The sequence below is a fragment of the Sceloporus undulatus genome, chromosome 4, assembly GCF_019175285.1.
Source record: "Sceloporus undulatus isolate JIND9_A2432 ecotype Alabama chromosome 4, SceUnd_v1.1, whole genome shotgun sequence".
NCBI classification, from domain to species: domain Eukaryota; kingdom Metazoa; phylum Chordata; class Lepidosauria; order Squamata; family Phrynosomatidae; genus Sceloporus; species Sceloporus undulatus.
Window position 1 is genome coordinate 249,224,451 of NC_056525.1, and position 21,204 is coordinate 249,245,654.

At 44.8% G+C, this 21,204-nt stretch overlaps 1 protein-coding gene across 1 annotated transcript in view; it reads right to left on the bottom strand.

Moving 5' to 3' along the window:
- Positions 1 to 9,053, bottom strand: part of SLC39A4 (solute carrier family 39 member 4) — a 34,566-nt gene extending 25,513 nt beyond the window's left edge. The window contains exon 1 of the mRNA XM_042465709.1: positions 7,810 to 9,053. Coding sequence (XP_042321643.1) covers positions 7,810 to 8,046 — 237 coding nt within the window. The 5' untranslated portion in view covers positions 8,047 to 9,053. The remainder of the gene's footprint in view (positions 1 to 7,809) is intronic.
- Positions 9,054 to 21,204: the final 12,151 nt, after the last annotated feature.

Below are 21,204 nucleotides of genomic sequence, written 5' to 3' on the forward strand. Positions count from 1 at the left end.
TTATATATATTTTTAAAAATATATATTTACGATCTGTGGCTCTGGAGGGCTGACTGTAGCCTAAAAGAGCCAGTCAAACCCTCAGAGGCCTCCAAAGGGAACAATTGGCTACTTCAGCCCCTGGTCTTTTGGGGGGTATCTGTAACAGGCCTATTTTACATCGACATTTCTTCAACAAGACTTGTCCTTTGATAGTCTTGGTAATTTTAAATCCGGACTTTGGTTGCACCTGCACTGCAGAAATAATGCTGTTTGATACCGCTTTAACTGCTCTGGAATCCTGGGATTTGTAGTTTTGTCAGCTATTTTAGTTTTCCCTGTCAGGGAGCTCTGGGGCTACAACAAACTGCAGATCCCAGGATTCCACAGCATTGAGCCAAGGCAGCTAAAGAGGTATTAAACTGCATTATTTCTGCAGGTTGCTGTTGTTATGTGCCTTCATACATCATTTCCAACATTTGGAGGCCCTAAGGCAAAGCTATCACAGGGTGTGTGACTCTATGGCTAAGTGAGGATTTGAATACTGGTCTCCAGAGTTATAGTCTGGAGTAGTTTAAAAATGGATCCTAAACCCACCCCACCTCCCACATACACACACCTGGATGGACTGTTTGTAAGCCTTTTGAAGAGGCTCACAACTCAAACACAGGCTGCCTCTTTAAAGTCCCTTTCGCCCATCATCTTGAAACACAGAGATCAAATGGGGGGAAAAAGAGGCAGGAAATTTGAATGCCTTTGATGCACAAGAGATGGGAAAGTCCTGCAAAATTACAAAAACAGTAACAGCCAGCCCTCCCCAAACTGTTAACTGATGCTGCATCTGCACTGCAAACATAATGCAATTCAAAACTGCTTCAACTGCCATGGCCAGGATGACCAGATGTCACAACTTAATGCAAAATGTAGGACATTTAAGAAAAATATAGAATATTACTGAATAAAAATAAAAGTTGAGAACACTCATATATAGTCATCCCACCAAGTCTGCGGACTTGGAGATCTGCAGAGGGGCAACACCCTGCATGCATGCACCCCATTCAAGCCTATGGGCATGAATATGTGGAAGTTCAACTCCCATTATATACAATCGATGGATGCTCAAGAAAGAGATTAAATTTGTCTGGCATGACTCTGACTTTTTGTGATGATGGCATTGCCCTCTAGATGTTCACAGACTCTCTGTTTAATGATCTGCTCTAGAATCTTTCCTGGTATAGATGTCAGACTGTTAAGTGAGATGAAGAAGAAAAGTATACTCCAGGATCAGTTGTGAGCAGAGACAATCCTGGTTTCCTTTGGAGAGGTCCTTGTTCCAGCTCAGCCTGATCAGAGGCAGCAAGGAGCGAGATTTCTCATGTCCCAACATGTTGCAAAGTATGCCCAACAAGTTTGTCCGCTTGTCTCATTGTTTAATTGTTGCAAGACAGTCAGTCCATCAACATACACACAAGCCTCTCCATTCAGGAAAAGCTGTATGTGTGGCAGACAAACATGACACAGGAAAAGAAAAATGGTCTCAGCAGAACAAAGAAAAGGGCAGCTGGCAGCGCTATCCCCACCGTGGCATCAATAGACATGAAGCCATTTCATCTTACCTTTAAAAATCTCATTGGTACCATGTTGTTGTTGTTGTTGTTGTTGTTGTTGTTATGTGCCTCCAAGTCCTTTCAGAGTTGACGACCCTAAAGCGAGCCTATCATGGGGGTTTCTAAACAAGGTTTGTCCACTGGAGGATTGCCATTCCCTTCCCCTGAGGCTGAGAGAGTGTGACCTGCCCAAGGTCACCCAGAGGGTTTCATGGTCAAGCTGGGAATCGAACCCTGGTTCCCAGACTCAGTTTCATGACAAAGGGTGAAAGCAAGTAGAGGAGACGGAAACTGGGACATTTCTGAGGCAAATGAAAAGTGGGAAGAGAGAGGATTAATTTGGGCTGTCCCTCTCAAATCAATGTTTATGGTAGATTACAGCCAGCAAGGGATGGGTTGTTTTGGGGGAAAGGAAACTGTAGCCCCCTAAATTCTAAAATCCAAGACTATTTTGAAGTCAGGCAGCAGAGTTCAGACTATAAAGGTAAGAAATTGTAATTGATCCAAGTCAGACTGGTCCATCTAGTTTAGTGTTGTCAACACTGGCTGGCAGCAGCCCTCCAAGTTTCCAATCCAGCTGGATGTTTTTCTTTGCCTTCCTTACAGTTCTAGAGCGAGACAGCCTGGCATAGTGGTTTGGATGTTGGACTATAACTCTGGAGACCAGGGTCCAAATCCTGCTCAGCCATGAAACCTATTGGGTGACCTTGCGAAAGCCACACTCCCTCAGCCTTGGAGGAAGGCAATGGCAAACCTCGAAAACCCATGATAGGTTCGCATTAGAATTGCACACAACAACAAGAATAACAGTTCTGGAGATCTTTTGCACAACAGCGCATGTACTCTGCAGTGGACTATAGTTGCCATATATATATATATATATATATATAGAGAGAGAGAGAGAGAGAGAGAGAGAGAGAGAGGAAAGCTCTAGTTTTCATGGTCAATATCTCTTTAAATATCAACATAAGAGGCTGCTATTTAGTGTCTTAGAGGCAAATTCTTCAGCTGCAGCCAGAAGTCACCTTCAACTTCACTTCAAGTGATTTTATGCCACCGTGAGATTTCCATGCTCCAGGGCACCATTTTTGCTTTTGCTTTTCCTTTTTAATCCAGTGTGCATCCCAAAGACATATTGCAATATTAGTACCCATAATATTTATTATTTTTAAAATAAGCCCTTCCCCACTGACCAAATGCCTGCATATAACCTATACAAGTTGAATCTGGCTTATCAGAAATGCTCGGGACCAGAAGTGTTTGGGATTTTGGTATACTGTATCTATATTTGCACTTAAGGACATAATGAGATATCTTGGAGATGGGACCCACGTCTAAACATAAAATTCATTTATATTTCATATACACCACATAGCTATAGTCTGAAGGTAATTTTATATACAATATTTTCAAAATAATTTTGTGCATGAAACAAAATGTCTGTGGGTTTTTTGGGCTCTGTGGCCATGTTCGAGAAGAGTTTATTCCTGATGTTTCTCTGAAGATGCCAGCCACAGATGCTGGCAAAACCTCAGGAATAAACACTTCTAGAACATTGAGCCATCAGAAAGCAAAGGCGTCCGTATCCCAGCCGCTGCACATGTGGACAGTTTTGAATTTTGGAATATTTTGGAATTTGGAATTCAGGGGAAGGAAGAGTCAATCTGAATTCAGGTGAGAATATGGGGGGGGGGGGGGGGATGCAGATTAATTCTTATCAGGGAGGAAGAATGGGGTCTGTTTAAGGCCTGGAAGAGCTATTAATAATTGACCGGATTCTGTTTGAGACTGAAGTACCCTGCAGAGCTTTTGCAAATAATACCAAATGAGTAAAGAGGTGCTTACTTGCAAAAGGGGATGGGCATCTTGAAGGAAAGGCACGATTGCTAACATTCCTGCACCTGCATCACCATTAAAGACTCAAATGCCCTCCTCTCTTTCTTCACACACTTTCAATCCTGTCTCCAAATTTTAAAGAGGTTGCCATGTTATGCACCAAGAATGCCGGCTTCTTTGGAGACATTGGAACCATTCCCAGACCCTCCAGTATTTCACAGATGACCATTGCGGCGCCTATGGCCAAGTCACCTGTGGTCAAGATGGCAAACATTATTAGTGAGGAAGACTACACAAGCAGGTAAAGTCTGCCGCAGTTTGCTTTTGCTTGAGCCTTCTGGGAAGTGCAAGCAGCATCTTCGCTTTTCCCTTCTGCTGGGTTAAATTGTGTGCAAACTGCTTTCGCTCTCTGCAGCAAAGGACGTTTGCTTAAAATGAAAGCGGGGGGAGGAAAGAGAATCTGGGACATTTTGAAAGCAGCTGAAAAAGTGGGATGGCAGAGGATTAATTGGAAGGGTTCCTGCCAAATTGAGACTGTTGGAGGGTATGCATTCCATGTTACTGCTTTACCCATGGACAGGACTGCATTCCACCCGCAACCCTGTCCACTGACCATATGCACCTGAACCTCTCAAGATTATATGCTATGCATCTGAAAAAGTGGGTTGCAACCTTGAAAACTAATGCTAAAATAAATATTTTCATCTTTAAGATGCTGCATGATTGTTGGTTCCCTGCAACTATTTCTCCAGACTACAAGAACTGTCTGTCTCTCCCTTGCAGAGTAATGGCAAAGGCCCATTTTTGGAGGGATCTGTTCTGGGAGTGCATCTACTGTGAAGAAATAATGCAGTGTGACATCATTAATTCCCATGGCTCCAACCTACAGAATCCTGGGATTGATCGTTTGGTGAGGCACCAGCACACTTTGGCAGAGAAGGCTAAAGACATTGTAAAACTACAGATCCCAGCATTCCATAGGATGGAGGGACTGCACTTAAAGTGGTGTTAAACCCTTATTAATTCTCATAGAGCTTTTTTTTACTCCCCATTTTTCTTTACAAAAATCTAAGATTTTTCTGCATTTTGTGTTGTTTTGTTATTTAATATTTGTGTTAATTGTGTCCATTTCTCGCATTTTGTGGGTTTTGCACATCCATTAGACTCCCCACACTAGATCAGTGATTCCCAAACTTTGGTCCTCCAGGTGTTTTTTTGGACTTCAGCTTCCAGAAGCCCCAGCCAGCGGGACCAACCATCAGGAATTCTGGGTGCTGAAGTCCAAAACATCTGGAGGACCAAAGTTTGGGAACCACTGAACTAGATGGCCCTTGAGGTCAACTCTGTGATGCTACAGTGTCACTGGGGGATTTCCTCCTAGGTTTAAAAGTGGGATTTCCCCCCCCCCCAAAAAAAAAATAAGGAAGGGAAGGGGAGAGCCAAATTCCCCTGTCACACCTGCGCTAATCCTGTTACTTATCAGTCACCAAACCCGCTGACTCAGTTTGTATTTATTTCCTTTCTTTTGTTCCAGTGCCCTCTCTGATGCAAAAATCTCACTTCATTGGCCCTTGGTCACTTTGTTAATCCACTTCTTTCTCAGATCCAATTCATGTCCATTAATCTGGAATAAACTACTTTACTTTCCTGGTTCTGTCCCAGTACTGTGGCTTTAATATCCCCATTTTATTCACAAGCTTGCAATCAGAACAGATGGGTGGGAATGCCTGCTTTTACCAGCTTTGTGTTGAGCAAGGATCTTGCATGGCTGGCGCAACCACAGAGGAGCAAGGAAGAGGAGGTCTTGGACTCCTTCCTCCAGACGGCAATAATTTAGCATCCTCCAACATACCACAAGTAACAACCGTTAACACACCCAGAGTCCATTCACAGTGCACCATCCATATGCATGGATTCAAGCATCCACACCTTGAAAATATTTTATAATAGTATATGTTCCAAATTGCAAACCTTGATTTCGCCATTTTATATAAGGGACACACCACTTTCCTACACCAGAAATTCCCAAACCTTAGTCCTCCAAGTGTTGGACTTCAGTTCCCAGAAGCCCAAGCCAACAGTCAACAGTCAGGAATCCAGGGAGGTGAAGTCCAAAACATATGGAGAACCAAAGTTTGGAAATCACTGCATCTACACCATTGTATTTAATGGGACTTGAGCATCTATGGATTTTGGTATCAACCAGGGGTCCAAGGAACCAAAACCCAATGGATACCAAGGGTCCACTGTATAGCACTATGATTCCACATTTTAAATGTCATGGCTGCATCCTATGAGGTCCTGGGATCTGTAGTTTGTTGTGGCACCAGAGAAGGAAATGTTGGGAGAATTCTTGTGCTGCAGTTCAGGGTAAGAGACTAGGGGTGCATCTACGTTGCAGAACTATGCTAACTATCCATTAAGAAGCCAAGCCCTCCCTCCAGTCCATCTGCCTTGGTCCAGGCATCGGAGGTAGAGAAGAACTGCTGGACCTGATCCCCTTCTCCACCATCTTCCCTTCTCCTTTTGTGTCGTGTCTTTTTAGATTGTAAGCCTGAGGGCAGGGAACCGTCTAATTAAAAAGATTGTATGTACAACGCTGTGTAAATTTACAGCACTTTATAAATAAAAGTTAATAGATGTCTTACTAAACTACAAATCCCACAAATTCTATAGCAACGCGCCATGGCAGTTAAAGCAGTGTCAAACTGGGTTATTTCTGTAACGTAGATGCACCCCTAATCTCTTCCCCTGAACTGCAGCACAAGAGTTCTCCCAACAAGAGTTTTCCCTTGTGGAACTACAGATCCCATATGGTCAAATCCCAAGGTATACTCATGTTAGTCTGGAAAAATCAGTATACAAATGTATGTTGTAGCACCTTTGAGACTAACTGAAAGACATTGGTAGCATGAACTACAAGAACCATTACTCTCAGAAGTGCTACAAGAACCCTTTGCATACAGATCCCAGGGTTCCAAAAGATGAAGCTATGAGATTTGAAGCAGTATGAAATCAGAGTAACTCTGTACTGTAGATACAACCCTTATGCCTCATGCCTCATGCCAAGGAATCGTGGCCATTGTATCCCAATGCCATTCCACCTCCTTCTGCCAATGGCAACATTCCTCTGTTCTTTGTTAGCCTGTTCCTCACTGTTTGAAGAACTCCACGGCTTTAGCTCTCAGTGAAAGCTTTCATTGCAAAACATTCTTGTCTTATAGCCTGTTATTAAGTGCTTGAAAAGAGGTGAAAATGCAGGCTGGGCTTGGCGATTGTGGCATCTTAAGAACAGTGTCCCTGCGTGCAGTTTTGTCCCTGTGTCACAACACACCCCTTGAAGGCACATACCAGCTGGAACAGCGTGATTCCATGCGGTTTTGAGGAATGACTCAAGTAACTTTACCAGAATGTTGACGATCACAGGAATATTGGGAGATTCCCCAGTTAGGGACTGGGAAACAAGAGAAAACAAGCCCTAGCTTTTTCTTTCAGCGCTGGGCAATTGTATCCACTGAATTCTTTGATAACCTGGCCCTGAGTTTGACACATCCAGAAAGTCCCAGATTGAGCAGGCAAACATGGGAAGAATGAGGATTTTGGCTGCTGCCACTTTGCAGAATTAATGCAATTTGACATCACTTTAACTGTTCAATGCTATGGAAGCTTGGGATTTGCAGTTTGTTGCAGTACCATGACAGGGAAAGATAAATATCTCACAAAACTACAGACCCAAGAAATCCACTGCATTAAGCCATGGCAGTTAAAGCAGCATCAAGCCACATTAATTCTTCAGTCTGGATGAAGACTTCACCAGCAAGAAGGAAGCAAGAGAGAAGGTCCCAGGTTGGGCAGGCAGGCAGGCATGAGCAGAATGAAGATTTAGGCTCCTTGCAGTATCAATGCAGTTTGGCAGCACTTTGACTATTTGAATAGAATTTGCCGTTTGTGGTGGCACCAGAGCCCTCCAACAGGGCTGTCTACATATCTCACAAAATGACACATCCGAGAATTCCACTGCGTCGCACCACGGCTGTCAAAACAGTGCCATACTTCATTAATTTTGCAGTGTAGCTGCAGCCTTGACCAGCAAAAAGGAAGCAGGAGAATTGTGCCAGGGAGTCATGGGGCATCTAACATCTTTCAACTAACTGCCCTCCTGCTTCTTTGAGGGCCTGGCCTCCCCTGGACCCTCTCCCACAAGCTGACCCATCTCTCCCTGCATCGAAAAAGCAGCTAAGGCTTGTGTTATTCTCCTCTGGCCAGTGACTCACTATCTGCCGGTGCTGTTAGCCCTTTGCACCCGTGGTGGAGTTTGACCCACCAGAAGCAACTGTCTTTCTCAATATTTCTCCCTGGAGCTGGTGCTGAATTGTGCCCTCTTTACCTTTCCACACGGCACCTCTGGGCACTGCGCACGAGCCGTGGCGATATTTAACAGGGCTTCCACGGTGCCCCGGGTCAGTGCGCCTTCTGTGCTTGAAGCGAGGAGAGTCTGCAGATCCAGCACCGCCGGGTCCAGAGCCGGTGACTTCAGGGCAGGATGCCCTGGCACTACCATCACAGTCCTTGCCAGGCAGAAGATGAGGAGGAGGTTGAAGGGGGCCACAGTGAAGAAGGCCATGGCTAGCGTGTAGACCCAGGAGAAGGTCTAATGGAAAGCACCAAATGTGAAGAGGCTGGGCAGGTGTGTCCAGCCAGGACAAAGGCTTCTCTAGGAAAGGACTCGACCGGGCGCCTTGGCACTCTAGTCTCTTGGCACCTGCACTCCGGTGATTGGCTCCAGGTGAGATTGCCTTGGGTTAACCATTCCACAGGACCTGTGCAGCTCTGCAGATCCCTCACCTTGATAGAGAGAGGAGGAGCAGCAGCTTCCAGTGTGAGAGAAGAAGACTGGCAAGGCAGAGGCGAAACTCAAGGGAAAAGGCAGCTGTGAAGGCAATCCCCAGCCAGGCAGGAAATAAGCAAAAACCACACCAGCACCAGCACCACCGCAGCCTCTCTTCTTACTCAACCGGTCCCTGAGCTCACCGTGCGTCTCTGTCTGGCCCTGGAAGGGATGCTCCGCTCTTGCATCACCTCCAGGCTGGGAGGAGGAAGAGGTGGGTGGGAAGGAAGGTGATGGCACATGCCCCCTTCCCTTTCACAGCTTAAAAACCAGGTCCAAGCAGCGTCACAGTGGGGTCAAGTAGATGGCAAAAGTGATGAATGAAAAAGCAGTCTCAAACTGCATTAATGTTGCACTGTAGATGGAGCCTTCACCAGCAAGAAGGAATCAGAAGAATGGGGAAGCTAGATGCAGCAGTTTGCTTTTGTGTGACTCAACTGGGAAGGGCAAGATTCTGCCCCATCTTCTCCTCTCCTCTTTGCCAGATCAATAGGGTGCAAATTACTTTTGTATTTTGAATGCACAAGAGGGATGTATCCCAGCTCCATTGCATAGTATCACTGCCTCGATTTGTCCCCTTTACTGCCACCCACACCTGTTTTAATCCAAACTGAAACCAGTTTTAGAAAAACACATTAGCCAATGTGGTAAAGTGGTTTGGATGTTGGACTACGGCTCTAAAGGTGTTAATTGAATCACAGAGTTCGAAGAGACCCCAAGGGCCATCCAGTCCAATACCCTTCTGCCATGCAGGAACTCCCATTCAAAGCATCCCCAATGACAGATGGCCATCCAGCCTCTGTTTAAAGACCTCCAAAGAAGGAGACTCCACCACCCTCTGAGGAAGGAGTTCTACTGTTGGCCCTCTGTGTGTATGTGTGTGGGGGGGTCTTTGATTGAGAGTTCCTGCATGGCAGGGGGTTGGACTGGATAGCCCTTGTGGTCTCTTCCAATTCTACAGTTTTATGATTCTACGATTCTTTGATTCTTACTCTCAGGAAGTTCCTCCTAATGTTGAGCTGGAATCTCTTTTCCTGTAGCTTGCATCCATTGTTTCTGGTCCTGTTCTCTAGAACAGCAGAAAACAAGCTTGCTCCATCCTCAATATGACAACCCTTCAAGTTTTAAACAGAGCTATCATATCACCTCTTAACCTTCTCTTTTCCAGGCTAAGCATACCCAGATCCATATATACGGGTGGCGAGGCCCTCTCAGATATATACACACAATTGTCCCTCCCAATTTGCAGGGGATCTGTTCTGGACCCACCCACCCCATAAATCCAGAAAAACAGCAATACTGTATTGGAGTTGCCATTGGTTTCAATAGCAGCATGCTCCTGCATGCACACCATTTTGTCCCTCCCTGCTTGCCATCCGCGAACAGGCGAGACTGTTCGCAAATCGGGAGGGACAACTGTATATAATATTTTATTATATATATATATATATATATAATAGATACACACACACACATATATATACACACACAGTAGTCCCTCCGTTTATGCAGCCTTAGAATTCACACCCTCGCTTAAGTTAAGCAAACAGAAGGGGGACATAATGGGGCTCATGCCCATGGCACATGCCCATGGCGCACACCTACACGCTCCACCATTCAAGCCTATGGGGCTTGAATATCAGCGAGTTTCCATTTTTGCGGGGTGTGTGTGTCTGGAATAGATGTCCCACGAAAACAGAGGGCCAACTGTATATGTATATATATCTGAGAACCCCCATTTTATAGATACTGTAGATAGAGATGAGGGGGAAAAAACCCATATATAATATAATATAATATTAAAATAATATAAATCACTGACATGTTTGGTGAGGACATGGGAGACAAGGCTTTCTGAGTAGCTGCCCCCAGACTGTGGAACTTCCACCTACAAGACATTTGGGAAGTCCTCTCTTTCTGCTAGCGGGCAAAGAATGCCTTACTTCAGGTGCATCTATACTGTAAAAACAATGCAGTTTTGACCCCACTTGAAGTGCTGTAGCTCCATTCTTTGGCACCCAGGGATTGGTGCCTGACCAAAGGATGCTGGTGCCTGACCAAATTACAAATCCCAGGCTTCTGGTTGGACGGAGCTGTGGCAGTCAAAGTGGTACTGAACTACATCATTTCTACAGTGTAGATGCACCTTTGTATGGGGAAAATTCCTGAGCTAGAAGCAAGAGAAGACGAAAGAGACAAGAAAGGACCAGGGGACCCAAGCGACTTCTCTCCTTTCTTGCAGTGGGAACATGCTATAAAACAGTGCAACTGTGGTGCTTTATAATTTTGGAACAATTAATGGTTGCCCTTAGCCATGTATGAATATGCATCCTTTTTTTCCTAGCTGGCTATTAAACAGATGAAAGTCATTTTCTCCATAGGCTTTTCTAGAGTTCAAGAACCAAAAGTGCCTGACTCATCCAGCCTTCTTTTGCTCTACCCATTGGAGGCCACAACCCTCTTTCCGCTGCTGGGAACGAAACTCAAGCATCCTGAATCATTCAGTCCTGGTTTCCCCACCGCACCCTTTCTCTCCATTGTCAAACAATGTCAAGCCACACAACAACAACAACAACACTCTCATTTCTTACTGCATAGGACTTGGGAGGACAAGCGAAGAAGCCGATGGAGTTGGGGAGCCTCTGGTCCCTGGAGTTGCAACTACACTGCAAAATCAATGCAGTTTGACACCGCTTTAACTCCTGCTATGGAGTTCAGGGATTTGTAGTTTTGTGCGATATTTAGCCTTCTCTGTCAGAGAGCTCTGGTGCCACAACGGCCTCATTCCCACTTACAGATAAATCGGTTTGCGATCCGAATTGATGGATCGATTCAACATCAGAGTGTGGTTCCCACTACATTTGCCTCAATTGCATTTTCTGGCATTAAAATAACCCACTTGAGGTTCGCACTTACAAATGAATTAATTCAAAATGATTTGGTTCCAGCTGGCTGAAGGGCAAATTTGAATTGATTCTGATCCGCTTGTGGTTCACACTTGCATTGAATCGATTTGGTGAAAAAGACGAGGGAAAAAATCAGTATAAAAAGATGTAGGTTAAAAGGTCTGGATAATGACCCCCCCCCCCCACTGAATTACTTAAGCAAATCGATTTAAGTGGGAACCAGGGTCGTTTGAACTGGTTCAAACTGAATTGTAATCCGGTTTAAAAGGTAGTGGGAATGAGGCCAACAAACTACAGATCCCAGGATTCCATAGCATTGAGCTAAAGTGATGCACAAACTGCTTTATTTCTGCAGTGCAGATGCAGACTAAGGACAATAATATGTAATCATTTTAAAAACCCTGAGAAGTCCACTCCTGCTTTTTAAAGACTTTTATGCTGCTGTTGTGTGCCTTCAAGTCATTTCTGACTCATGACAACCCTATTTGTGGATTTTTCATGGCAAGATGTGTTCAGAGGATGAGAAAGTGTGACTTGCCCAAGGGTCACCCAGTGGGTTTCAGGTCCAAGTAGGGAATCAAACCTTGGTTTCCAAAGTTTTAGCCCAACGCTTAAACTGCTACACTCTCTTTAAAAATAAGCAGGATGGCAGAGGGCTAATAGATCCCCAAAATGGGCGCAAATGGGATTATAACCCTAACTACACTATATGGTGATAACATTGCCCTACCTTACAGGGTTGTTTTAAGAAGATATGGGCTGAGACATTTTTTTGACTGCTCTGGAAAAATAGGTCAATAGTTGGATCATACAGAACCCCTGTTTGCAAAAACGCAAGTCTTGCAGGCCCTTACAATTAACATAAGAGTTTATCACATGAAGGAGATTGGGAGTTTATCCCGTGAACATCCCAGAAAAATCGTGTAATTACACAAAACAACACCGCACAATGTCACACAAAACCTGTCATTATAAAGTGGTCACAAAGAAGCCTTAACACACACCTTTTTACTTTCAGGATTTCAGCGACAATGCATTTCCGATATCACTTTATTTGCGCAATTGCGTGTGACAGTCATTCGCACAATTATCTGCCATTTTAAATTTACTTGCGGGATGCTTAATCTCTCTAATGCTGAAATTAGCCCCAGTGTGATAAACTCCATAGTTATGTTGGGGCATAAGGAGCCTTTTTTTGGTTTTAGAAAATCCACTTCATCCAAGAGAAACCCAACTCCAGCCTTTCCCAGTCTGGCACCCACCAACTATGCTATCCCGAAAGTAGTGGCCTAACAGCTGTGCTGTCTGAGGATGATGGGACCTGTAGTCCCTCTGAACAGTTCCAGGTTGGAGAATACTACAGTGAGATACAGAAGCTGTTTTTCTTCAAGCAGCTGGAAGACCACTGTTTTTCCTGCGTCAGACTTGACACGCCGCTCCTACAATGGAGGTTCTTTTAACTCACAAAAGAAGAAAGATCCTTCAAAGGGTGTGTGTTTGTCTGTGTGTGTTTTAATTGTGGCACCATGCACCGATCGCATAAATACTCTCTGATGATATTTTTGTGCATTTCCATCCTTAATGTCTGGATGGCATCCGAAAAATGTCAAGCCCAACTTGAAACACAAATATGAACCTCTTCCCAGCCAGGCTGTTCTTTTTGCCAGTTTGTGTCGTCCCAGTGGTGTACTGGGAACAGTGGTTTGGAAGGCTGAAATGCTGGGACTTCTTGATCAACAGTGTGACTGGCACTCCTCACAACCTCCTCATCTTGTTCCCACTGAACTTCACTGCAAACTGAACATTATCTGGGAGGAAAACAGGTTTTCCTGGAAAGAATACAGTATGTTATCAACCCTGTTGCAACACAAACTGTTTTCAGGTGGCTTGATCTTGAATGGGCAATTAAAGCCCACTAAGCTTACAAAAGACATGCTCTGTAAGCACTGCATCACTTGCATGGATCCATACAGCTGCCTGCAATTTTGGATTTTCTTGGGTGTTGTCTGTATATTCAAGGCGAAGGGGAGGAATCTCAGAGCAAGAGTGCTGGCCTGAAAACTGTGTGGGTGTTTCTCATTAGACATGGTGTTTTTGTTTGGATGACATACTCTACACAACTATGGCCGATGCTGAATTAATTTTGTCTAGAGACACCACCTGGGCCTGCCCTCTGCTTGATCACCAGAAACATCACAAGAAACTTTACCTGTGTCTTAGGTTTTTGACCTCCCACCCTAGCTATAGGGATTGCCATGATGAGTCCCTGTGCACTTCAGGATTTAATACTATACCACTGTTAAGTGCATTCTGCTTCATGGCCTGGGGACAAAGCCAAAGCAAACAACAAACAGAAAAAGAAAATCCATGCTGTTTTGGGGATTGTAATCCTGTCCCACCCTTCAAATAATAACCAGGGACCTGCTTGGAGCCTGGGTTTGTGTCTCACCCAGGATTAGCCTAATCCTCTGGCTCAGCAATGCCCAAGGCGGGGAAGTCAAGCATCAGTCTCCAAAACCCCAGCAATCCTCTGAGCATGTCTTAATCGTACCACTGAATAACACCAACTATCTTCCACATACACACATCTAGGCTTTGAGAGAAGAAAATTATTAGAGGGTGCATTTACACTGTAGAAATAATTTGACATCTCTTTAGCTGCCATGGCTCCATCCCACAAAATCCTGGGATTCAAAGTTTGGTGACGCACCAGCACTCTTGGGCAGAGAAGGTGCAAGACTTTGTAAAACTACACATCCCAGGATTCCTTAGGACAGAGCTACAGCATTTAAAGTGTGGGCAAACTGCATTATTTCTACACTGTAAATGCACCCAGGCTCGACAGACCAGCGATAAATGCCAACCTCAGAGCACAGTGGGGGCATGGCGTCCACACAACGCACACCTGACATTGCCCTGACACCGCTGTCACACCATGCGCCTGACTGCATGGCAAGCAGCATCATGGTGTTCCTTTGGCACTGCGGCCAGATGACGCAGTGTCAAAAGGAGCAGCAGAAGGTGCTGCCACGGCAGTAAAGTTGTCCTTTCCATGGTGCAGAAAGGACCTGCTTTTTGTGGCTCCTTTTTGCATGCGGAAATGCCAGATTGGGATCATGGCATGTAGTTGCTGCACCCCCGCTTTGGCACTGAAAGAGGCAGTCTGTTCAGTCCCATAGGCATGCTGGCCTGTGAGAAAAAATGAGCAACAACAACATTTGTCATCAGACAATATTTGTTTTAAGTTCAAGCCAAATGCTACATAAGTTTGCAAGCTTTCAGGTTCTCCAGAACTCACCGGAGATTGTCACACAGTGACAAGACAGGGACGGGATCACTTCCTTGTCCTTATCTGTCAGTGACTGCTATAGTGCGAAAGGCTTTCAAATTGTAGCACTGATCCTGCCATTAACCTGCCATTAAAGTGTCATTGCAGTAACACGGATTTCCATTAATGCAAAATGCTGGCCAATTTCACTTTAAAGATGGGTTAATAACGGGATCTGCACAACGTCATCTGAAAATCTTTTGCGCGATCGCAGTCAATCATGCTTTTCGGATGGGTTAATGACGGGATCTGTGTGACGTCATCTGAAAGTCCTTCCTGCGATCACATGGGAAGGATTGGACAGGAACGGGACAAGGATGGGGTAACCCCCGTGTGATAATCTCCATTGTAGTAATTAGAATTTATAAAGCAGGGAATTTGGGGAGGAAATAAGTCAGATTTGTTGACCACAAAAAATGACCTGATTTTTGAAAACAGCTTTTAAAGCCAAGATCTACAGAGTAATAAATGTCGGAGTTACTCATTAATTGTACTGTTCATCTCTTGTTCTAAATGGCAGCACTGTACTAATGAACCAATATGCCAAATGTGCTACTGAATGGACATCCAATATGCCTGTGCATGCCCAAGACAATGCAGACCCATGTGCAACAGTGCATCATGTACCAGTTCTGCAACCTTCAAGTGAATGCATTGGATATAAATGTTCAACTGTCTCCATAGGGGAAATCACACTTGTGTAAGAAGCTCACAAGATTCAGGTCTCTTGTTTTTCACTCATATCCTTGTAAGAACTTAATGAAGAGGACTGGAAAACTTAAAAACCCTGAAGCATGCAAACTGGTAACTCTTCTCATTCAGAATGTTCCTAAACCAAAACAAGAAGGTGGGAGGCAATGAGTCTAAATACATATTGTTGTTGCGTGCCCTCAAGTCATTTTCAGCTTACAGCAACCCTAAGGCAACCATATCATGGGGTTTTCTTGGCAAGATTTGCCCAGAGGAGATTTGCCATTGCTTTCCCCTAAGGCTGAGAGAGTGGGAATTTGAACCTTGCTCTCCAGCATCATAGTGCAATGCGGGCTGGGAATACTCATACCTTCCAACATTTCACAGAGGAAAACCAGGAAACATGTGGCTGAGCAACATCCAAGTAAAGTTAAGACGGCAAAAGTTATTAACCAGGAAAAGACAGACAAACGAGGAGAGGCTGCAGCAGTTTGCTTTTGGAAGGGAAAAAGCTTTTGCTCCCTTCTCTCCTGCTGAAGTGAATGCAAACTGCTTTTGTGCTTTGAACTCATCTTGCAGCTACTGAAGTAAGCTGAGGACGAAGGGAGAGGAGGAGAGAGAAACAGGGGCATTTTAAACACAGCTGAAAAAGTGGGATGGCAGAGGATTAATCGGGGCTGTCCCTGCCGAATCTGGATAGTGGAAGGATATCAGTATGCTGAATGCATTTCAACCAGACAGGTCTTCCTCCACAGGGATATTTTTAAATTATTATGATTAATAAAACTAATCTACACAGATTCAAATTGACAGCTTTACATTTTTCACAACATATAAGATACAATATACACATCTGATAATTAACTGTGTGTGAAAAAGAACAAGGAGATTCCACTTACATTTCTACTTAATCTACTTCTAAGTTTCTATTATATCTGGTTTCATAGGACATGTGTTTAATTCTAAATTCACAACTTCTGATTCCTTTAACTTTTTATAATCTCAGCAGTTTTAAATCTGTTTAGTACAACTCTTAATCCTAAATCTTTCCTTATATCTTCATTTAATTACAATTTCCCATTTCTTTTTGCAAAATTCTACAACGGGGCTCCATTCTCTTTCAATAATATTTCAGTCTTTGTTATTTAGCCTAGCTGTTAATTTATCCATTAAATTAACATTAATATAAATTAAATTAACATTAAATTAACATCAGGGCACCATGCACACAATTGCTTTGAAATCTGGTTCTGCCGGCAGCACTATTTGTAAAACAAAAATGATAAAGAGAATATCCAAAGAGATGTTTAATCTGAACCAGGGTGGTTTCCCCATAGAGCCACTTTGGGCCAGGGCCACTCTCTCTTAGCCTGACTGACCTACCTCACAAGGTTGTTGTAAGGATAGGGATGGAAAGAGCCACATATCTTGCCTTGGACCCATTATATAAATGTAACCCATAAGTACGTAAACAGATAAACTCCAAGAGATACAAACTGTGTGTAATATTTCTGTACAAAGTTCATGCATTTACAAGATAAGAAGAAAGACAGTCCAGAGAAACAATAATAAGCAATAATTTTGGTTGTGTCTGCATGGCAGAAATGATGCAGTTTGACCCTATTTGAGACTTGGGGGTCTTTTCCAACTCTAGGATTCTGTTATTCTAAATTTGAACACAAAACTACACAATTTCATGTGTATATGTGTGCACCATCAAGTTGCCTGTGGACTCATGGTGAATGTCATAAGGTTTTCTTAGGCAAGGAATCCTCAGTTGTGGTTTTGTCAGTTCCTTCCTCAGAAATAGAGCCTCCAGCACCTGGAATTCATCGGCGGTCTCCCATCTGAGGACTAACTAGGGCTGACCCTGCTTAGCCTTTAAGAATAGATGGGAGCTGGTGCCTTTTGTGTGTCTCTGTGTGTGCCTTTAAGTTGCCTGTTATCTTATAGGGACTCCATAAATTTCATGGGATTTTCTTAGGCAAAGAATCCTCAGAGGTGGGTTTTACCAGTTACTTCCTCTGAAACAGAGCCTGGTATTTGTTGGTGGTCTCTCCTCCATGTACTAACCAGGGCTGACCCGGCTTATCTTCCAAGATCAGACAGGATCGGGTGCCTTGAGGGTATATTTAGACCTTACAGAAAGCCACCCTCTACGAAAAGGTATTTTGGAATTGCAGTCCATCTCCTTGTGAGAGATGGAAAGTCCTTTGCCCGGGTTATAGGGTTATATCCTGGTTTTCCTCCTGGTTTTCCCGCACCTTCCTCATGCGCTATGCCTTGCTCCTCTGTGCTTGCGTGCTTTCTCAGGCGCAGCTGAGACATCACTGGCGTGCTTTTCTTTGTGTCTTCTGTTCATGACAAATTGACTGGAAGCTCTTTCCTCTTGCAACACAAAGGAGCCTTGGGTTTGCATTACCGTGGGGCTTCCCCACAGGTCTCTGCGATGGACACTTCCTCATAGCCGGGATGTTTCTGGACACTCACGCCCCTCTCTCAAATGCCACAAGGAGGACAGGCTGCGGATGGCTGCAGGGAAGGAGTTTGCAGGGAGTTGGGGGCGAAGGAGGCAAGCTAACCACCACTACCACCATTAATTTATTTGTGTCTCTAGAGCCAGTGTAGTATTGATTTGAGCATTGGACTAAGGGGTCATCCACACCAGTCAAATAAAGCGGCTTCTAGCAGCTTTGAAGGTGGGATGTTTAGACGATGCATGACGTGAAAGCAGGTGGAAAGTGAAACAAAGCCATGCTCCAGGCTAAAAACCAGAGCAAAAACGAAGCTGCGATATTCCGGCCTTGAGATGGCAAATGTGCAGCGTCACACAGATATATAAACAGCCTGGCACCATTAGAGGATTGCGGCAAAGCAAAAACGCAATCACCAATAATGCAATGGATGTAATTACAATATATAGCAACAGCAATAGCAAGGACATGTCTATACCGCTTATCAGTGCACTTAAGCACTCCCTGAGCAGTTTACAAAGTGTAAGCTAATTGCCCCCAACAATCTGGGGACTCATTTTAGCGACCTCCTCAGAAAAGGATGCAAGCCTGAGTCGAGCCTGAGCCTCTGGCTGGTATTGAACTCGTAACCTTGTTCACAAACCAGACAGTGCAATACGGACACATGGGGTAAAGGGGGATGAAGGGGACATGCATGAGGGGCCTCCATGATTGCCTTTTGTCAATGTGTCACTCGGCACACTGATGCACCAATGCATTGTACAGGTGGTGCATCACATGTCCAACAGTGTGGCCATTCATACAGGTGGAAATCCAATGGAGCGGCATCTGTGTAGGAAGGAATTGGAGGTATCAGGCAGAGTGTTTGTGCAATGGTGCGCATACATGGTGGGGAGGCGACAAAAACAAATGGCTTGACTCTGCATGGACACATTGTGGGTGTTTGGCCCGCCTTGGGAGTGGGCCACTCTCAGAAAACCAGGATTGAGCCCCATTTTCCTGCTCATCTGCTCTGGCCCTAAGGCTCTGGAGACCAGGTTCAAATCCTCGTTCAACCATGGAAACCTGATTGGTGACCTTGGGTATATCACACTCTCTCAGCCTCAGAAGATGGCAATGGCAACCATCCCTCTGAAGAAACTTGCCAAGAAGACCCTATAGGTTAGGGTTAGGGAAGGCCCAAGTCAGAAACAGCTTGAAGGCACACAACAACAACAACAACAACAACAACAATAATAATAAAAGCTTTATTTATATACCATCCTTCAAAACATCAGGGCGGTTAACAGCAATAAAATATAACAATACAATACAGCATAATAAAAACAGTACAATTAAAACAATAAAAGAACTTATGCCAGATCACCAGCTGCTAACGGGGGGGGGGAGGGCATTCAGGGAGGAAAATCAGGGGTAGGCCTGCTCGAAAAAGAGCGTTTTCAGCCCCTTCTTAAATTGGGCCAGGGAGGTTGCTGAACGGAGCTCAATGGGCAGCGAGTTCCAGAGGGTAGGGGCCGAAGTGGAAAAGGCCCTTCTGGTGGTATTAACTAGTCTAGCCTCTGGTGGATCTGAGTGTACGGGGCAGATTGTACGGAGAGAGGCAGTCCTTTAAGTACCCTGGACCCAAGCCATTTAGGGCTTTATAGGTTATAACCAACACCTTGTATTGCACCCGGAAGCGAATAGGCAGCCAATGTAAGTCTTTTAAGACTGGTGTTATGTGACTGGTCCTAGGTGTATTAGTGACCAGTCGGGCTGCCATATTCTGCACTAGTTGCAGCTTCCGGGTATGGTACAAGGGTTGCCCCATGTAGAGCGCATTGCAGAAATCCAAGCGAGAGGTTACCAGAGCATGTACTACAGTTTCAAGGTCCCTCTGGCCCAGGTAGAGATGCAGTTGGCGTATCAGCCGAAGCTGATAACAGGTGCTCCTGACCGTCGCTTCCATCTGAGATGTGAGGTGGAGCGACGAGTCAAGGAGCACCCCCAGACTGCGTACTGAGTCCTTCACAGGAAGCGTGACCCCGTTCAAGACAGGTGGAACCATTGCCATCCCCGGGCCAGGAGAACCTATCACAAGCACCTCTGTTTTCTCTGGATTCAGGCTGAGTCTGTTTTCCCTCATCCAGCCCATTACTGACTCCAGACAGGCAACGAGAGGAGAGATGCCATCCTTGGTCACTGCATCAGTCGGAGACATAGAGAAGACTATTTGGGTGTCATCAGCGTACTGATAACCCCGCGCCCCATGACTCCGGATGATCTCTCCCAGTGGTTTCATGTAAACGTTAAAAAGCATGGGAGACAGAATGGCTCCTTGAGGGACCCCAGATGTTAGGGGCTTCTTGTCGGAGCACACGTCTCCCAGCTGCACCATCTGGAACCTCCCAGAGAGGTAGGACTGGAACCACTGGAGCGCAGTGCCCCCAATTCCCACCTCTGCCAGGCGCTCCAGAAGGATACCATGGTCTATGGTATCGAAAGCCGCTGAGATGACTAAGAGCACCAACAGGGACACGCTTCCCCTGTCGATGCCCAGATGGAGGTCATCGACCAAGGTGACCATGGCCGTCTCAACCCCATAGCCCGCCCGAAAGCCGGTTTGAAATGGGTCTAGATAATCTGTTTCATCCAGGATCGATTGAAGCTGGATCGCAACCGCCCTCTCGATCACCTTACCCAAAAATGGCAATAGCGATACTGGCTGGTAATTGTTATGCATTAGGGGGTCAAGGGAGGGCTTTTTTAAATAAAGGTCTTACAGTGGCCAATTTTAGATTAGATGGAAATTGCCCATCCCTGAGAGATGTATTAATGATCCGGTGTAACATTGAAGTTACAACCGGTCCCCCCTGAGCCGCTAGCCATGAGGGACAGGAATCGAGAGAGCAGGTCGTCTTCCTAACACTTCCAAGGATCCTGTCCACATCCTTGGTACTTACAGACTCAAAGTGATCCAGTTTAACCAAGTCCACGGAAGCTCTGGGCACCTCTACTCTGGTTTTTGCTCTAATACTGGCATCTAGACCTTCACTTATCCGAGAGATTTTATCTGCGAAGAAGTTGTTAAATTGATCACAGCAGGCCTTAGAAGGTTCAAGGATCTGGTTCGGGGCAGGCGGGAGCTGAGTTAGCAACAAACCTGCCTTCTTTAAAGGTCTTTAAACAGAGGCTGGATGGCCATCTGTTGGAGATGCTTTGATTGTGAGTTCCTGCATGACAGAAGAAGGGGGTTGGACTGGATGGCTCTTGCGGTCTCTTCCAACTCTAGGATTCTATGTCTTTCTCCCAGTATAGGGACTCAAGGCAGCAACCCAAAAATTTAAAACAGTACAAATTAAAAACAACACAAAGGCATTTAAAAATATGCTGCAAAGTTCTCAACCTATTCCATTTCCCAAAATCTGAGTGTAATTTTCTCATTGAAGCTTGGAAGAGTTTTATTATTATTATTATTATTATTATTATTATTATTATTATTATTATTATTATTAAC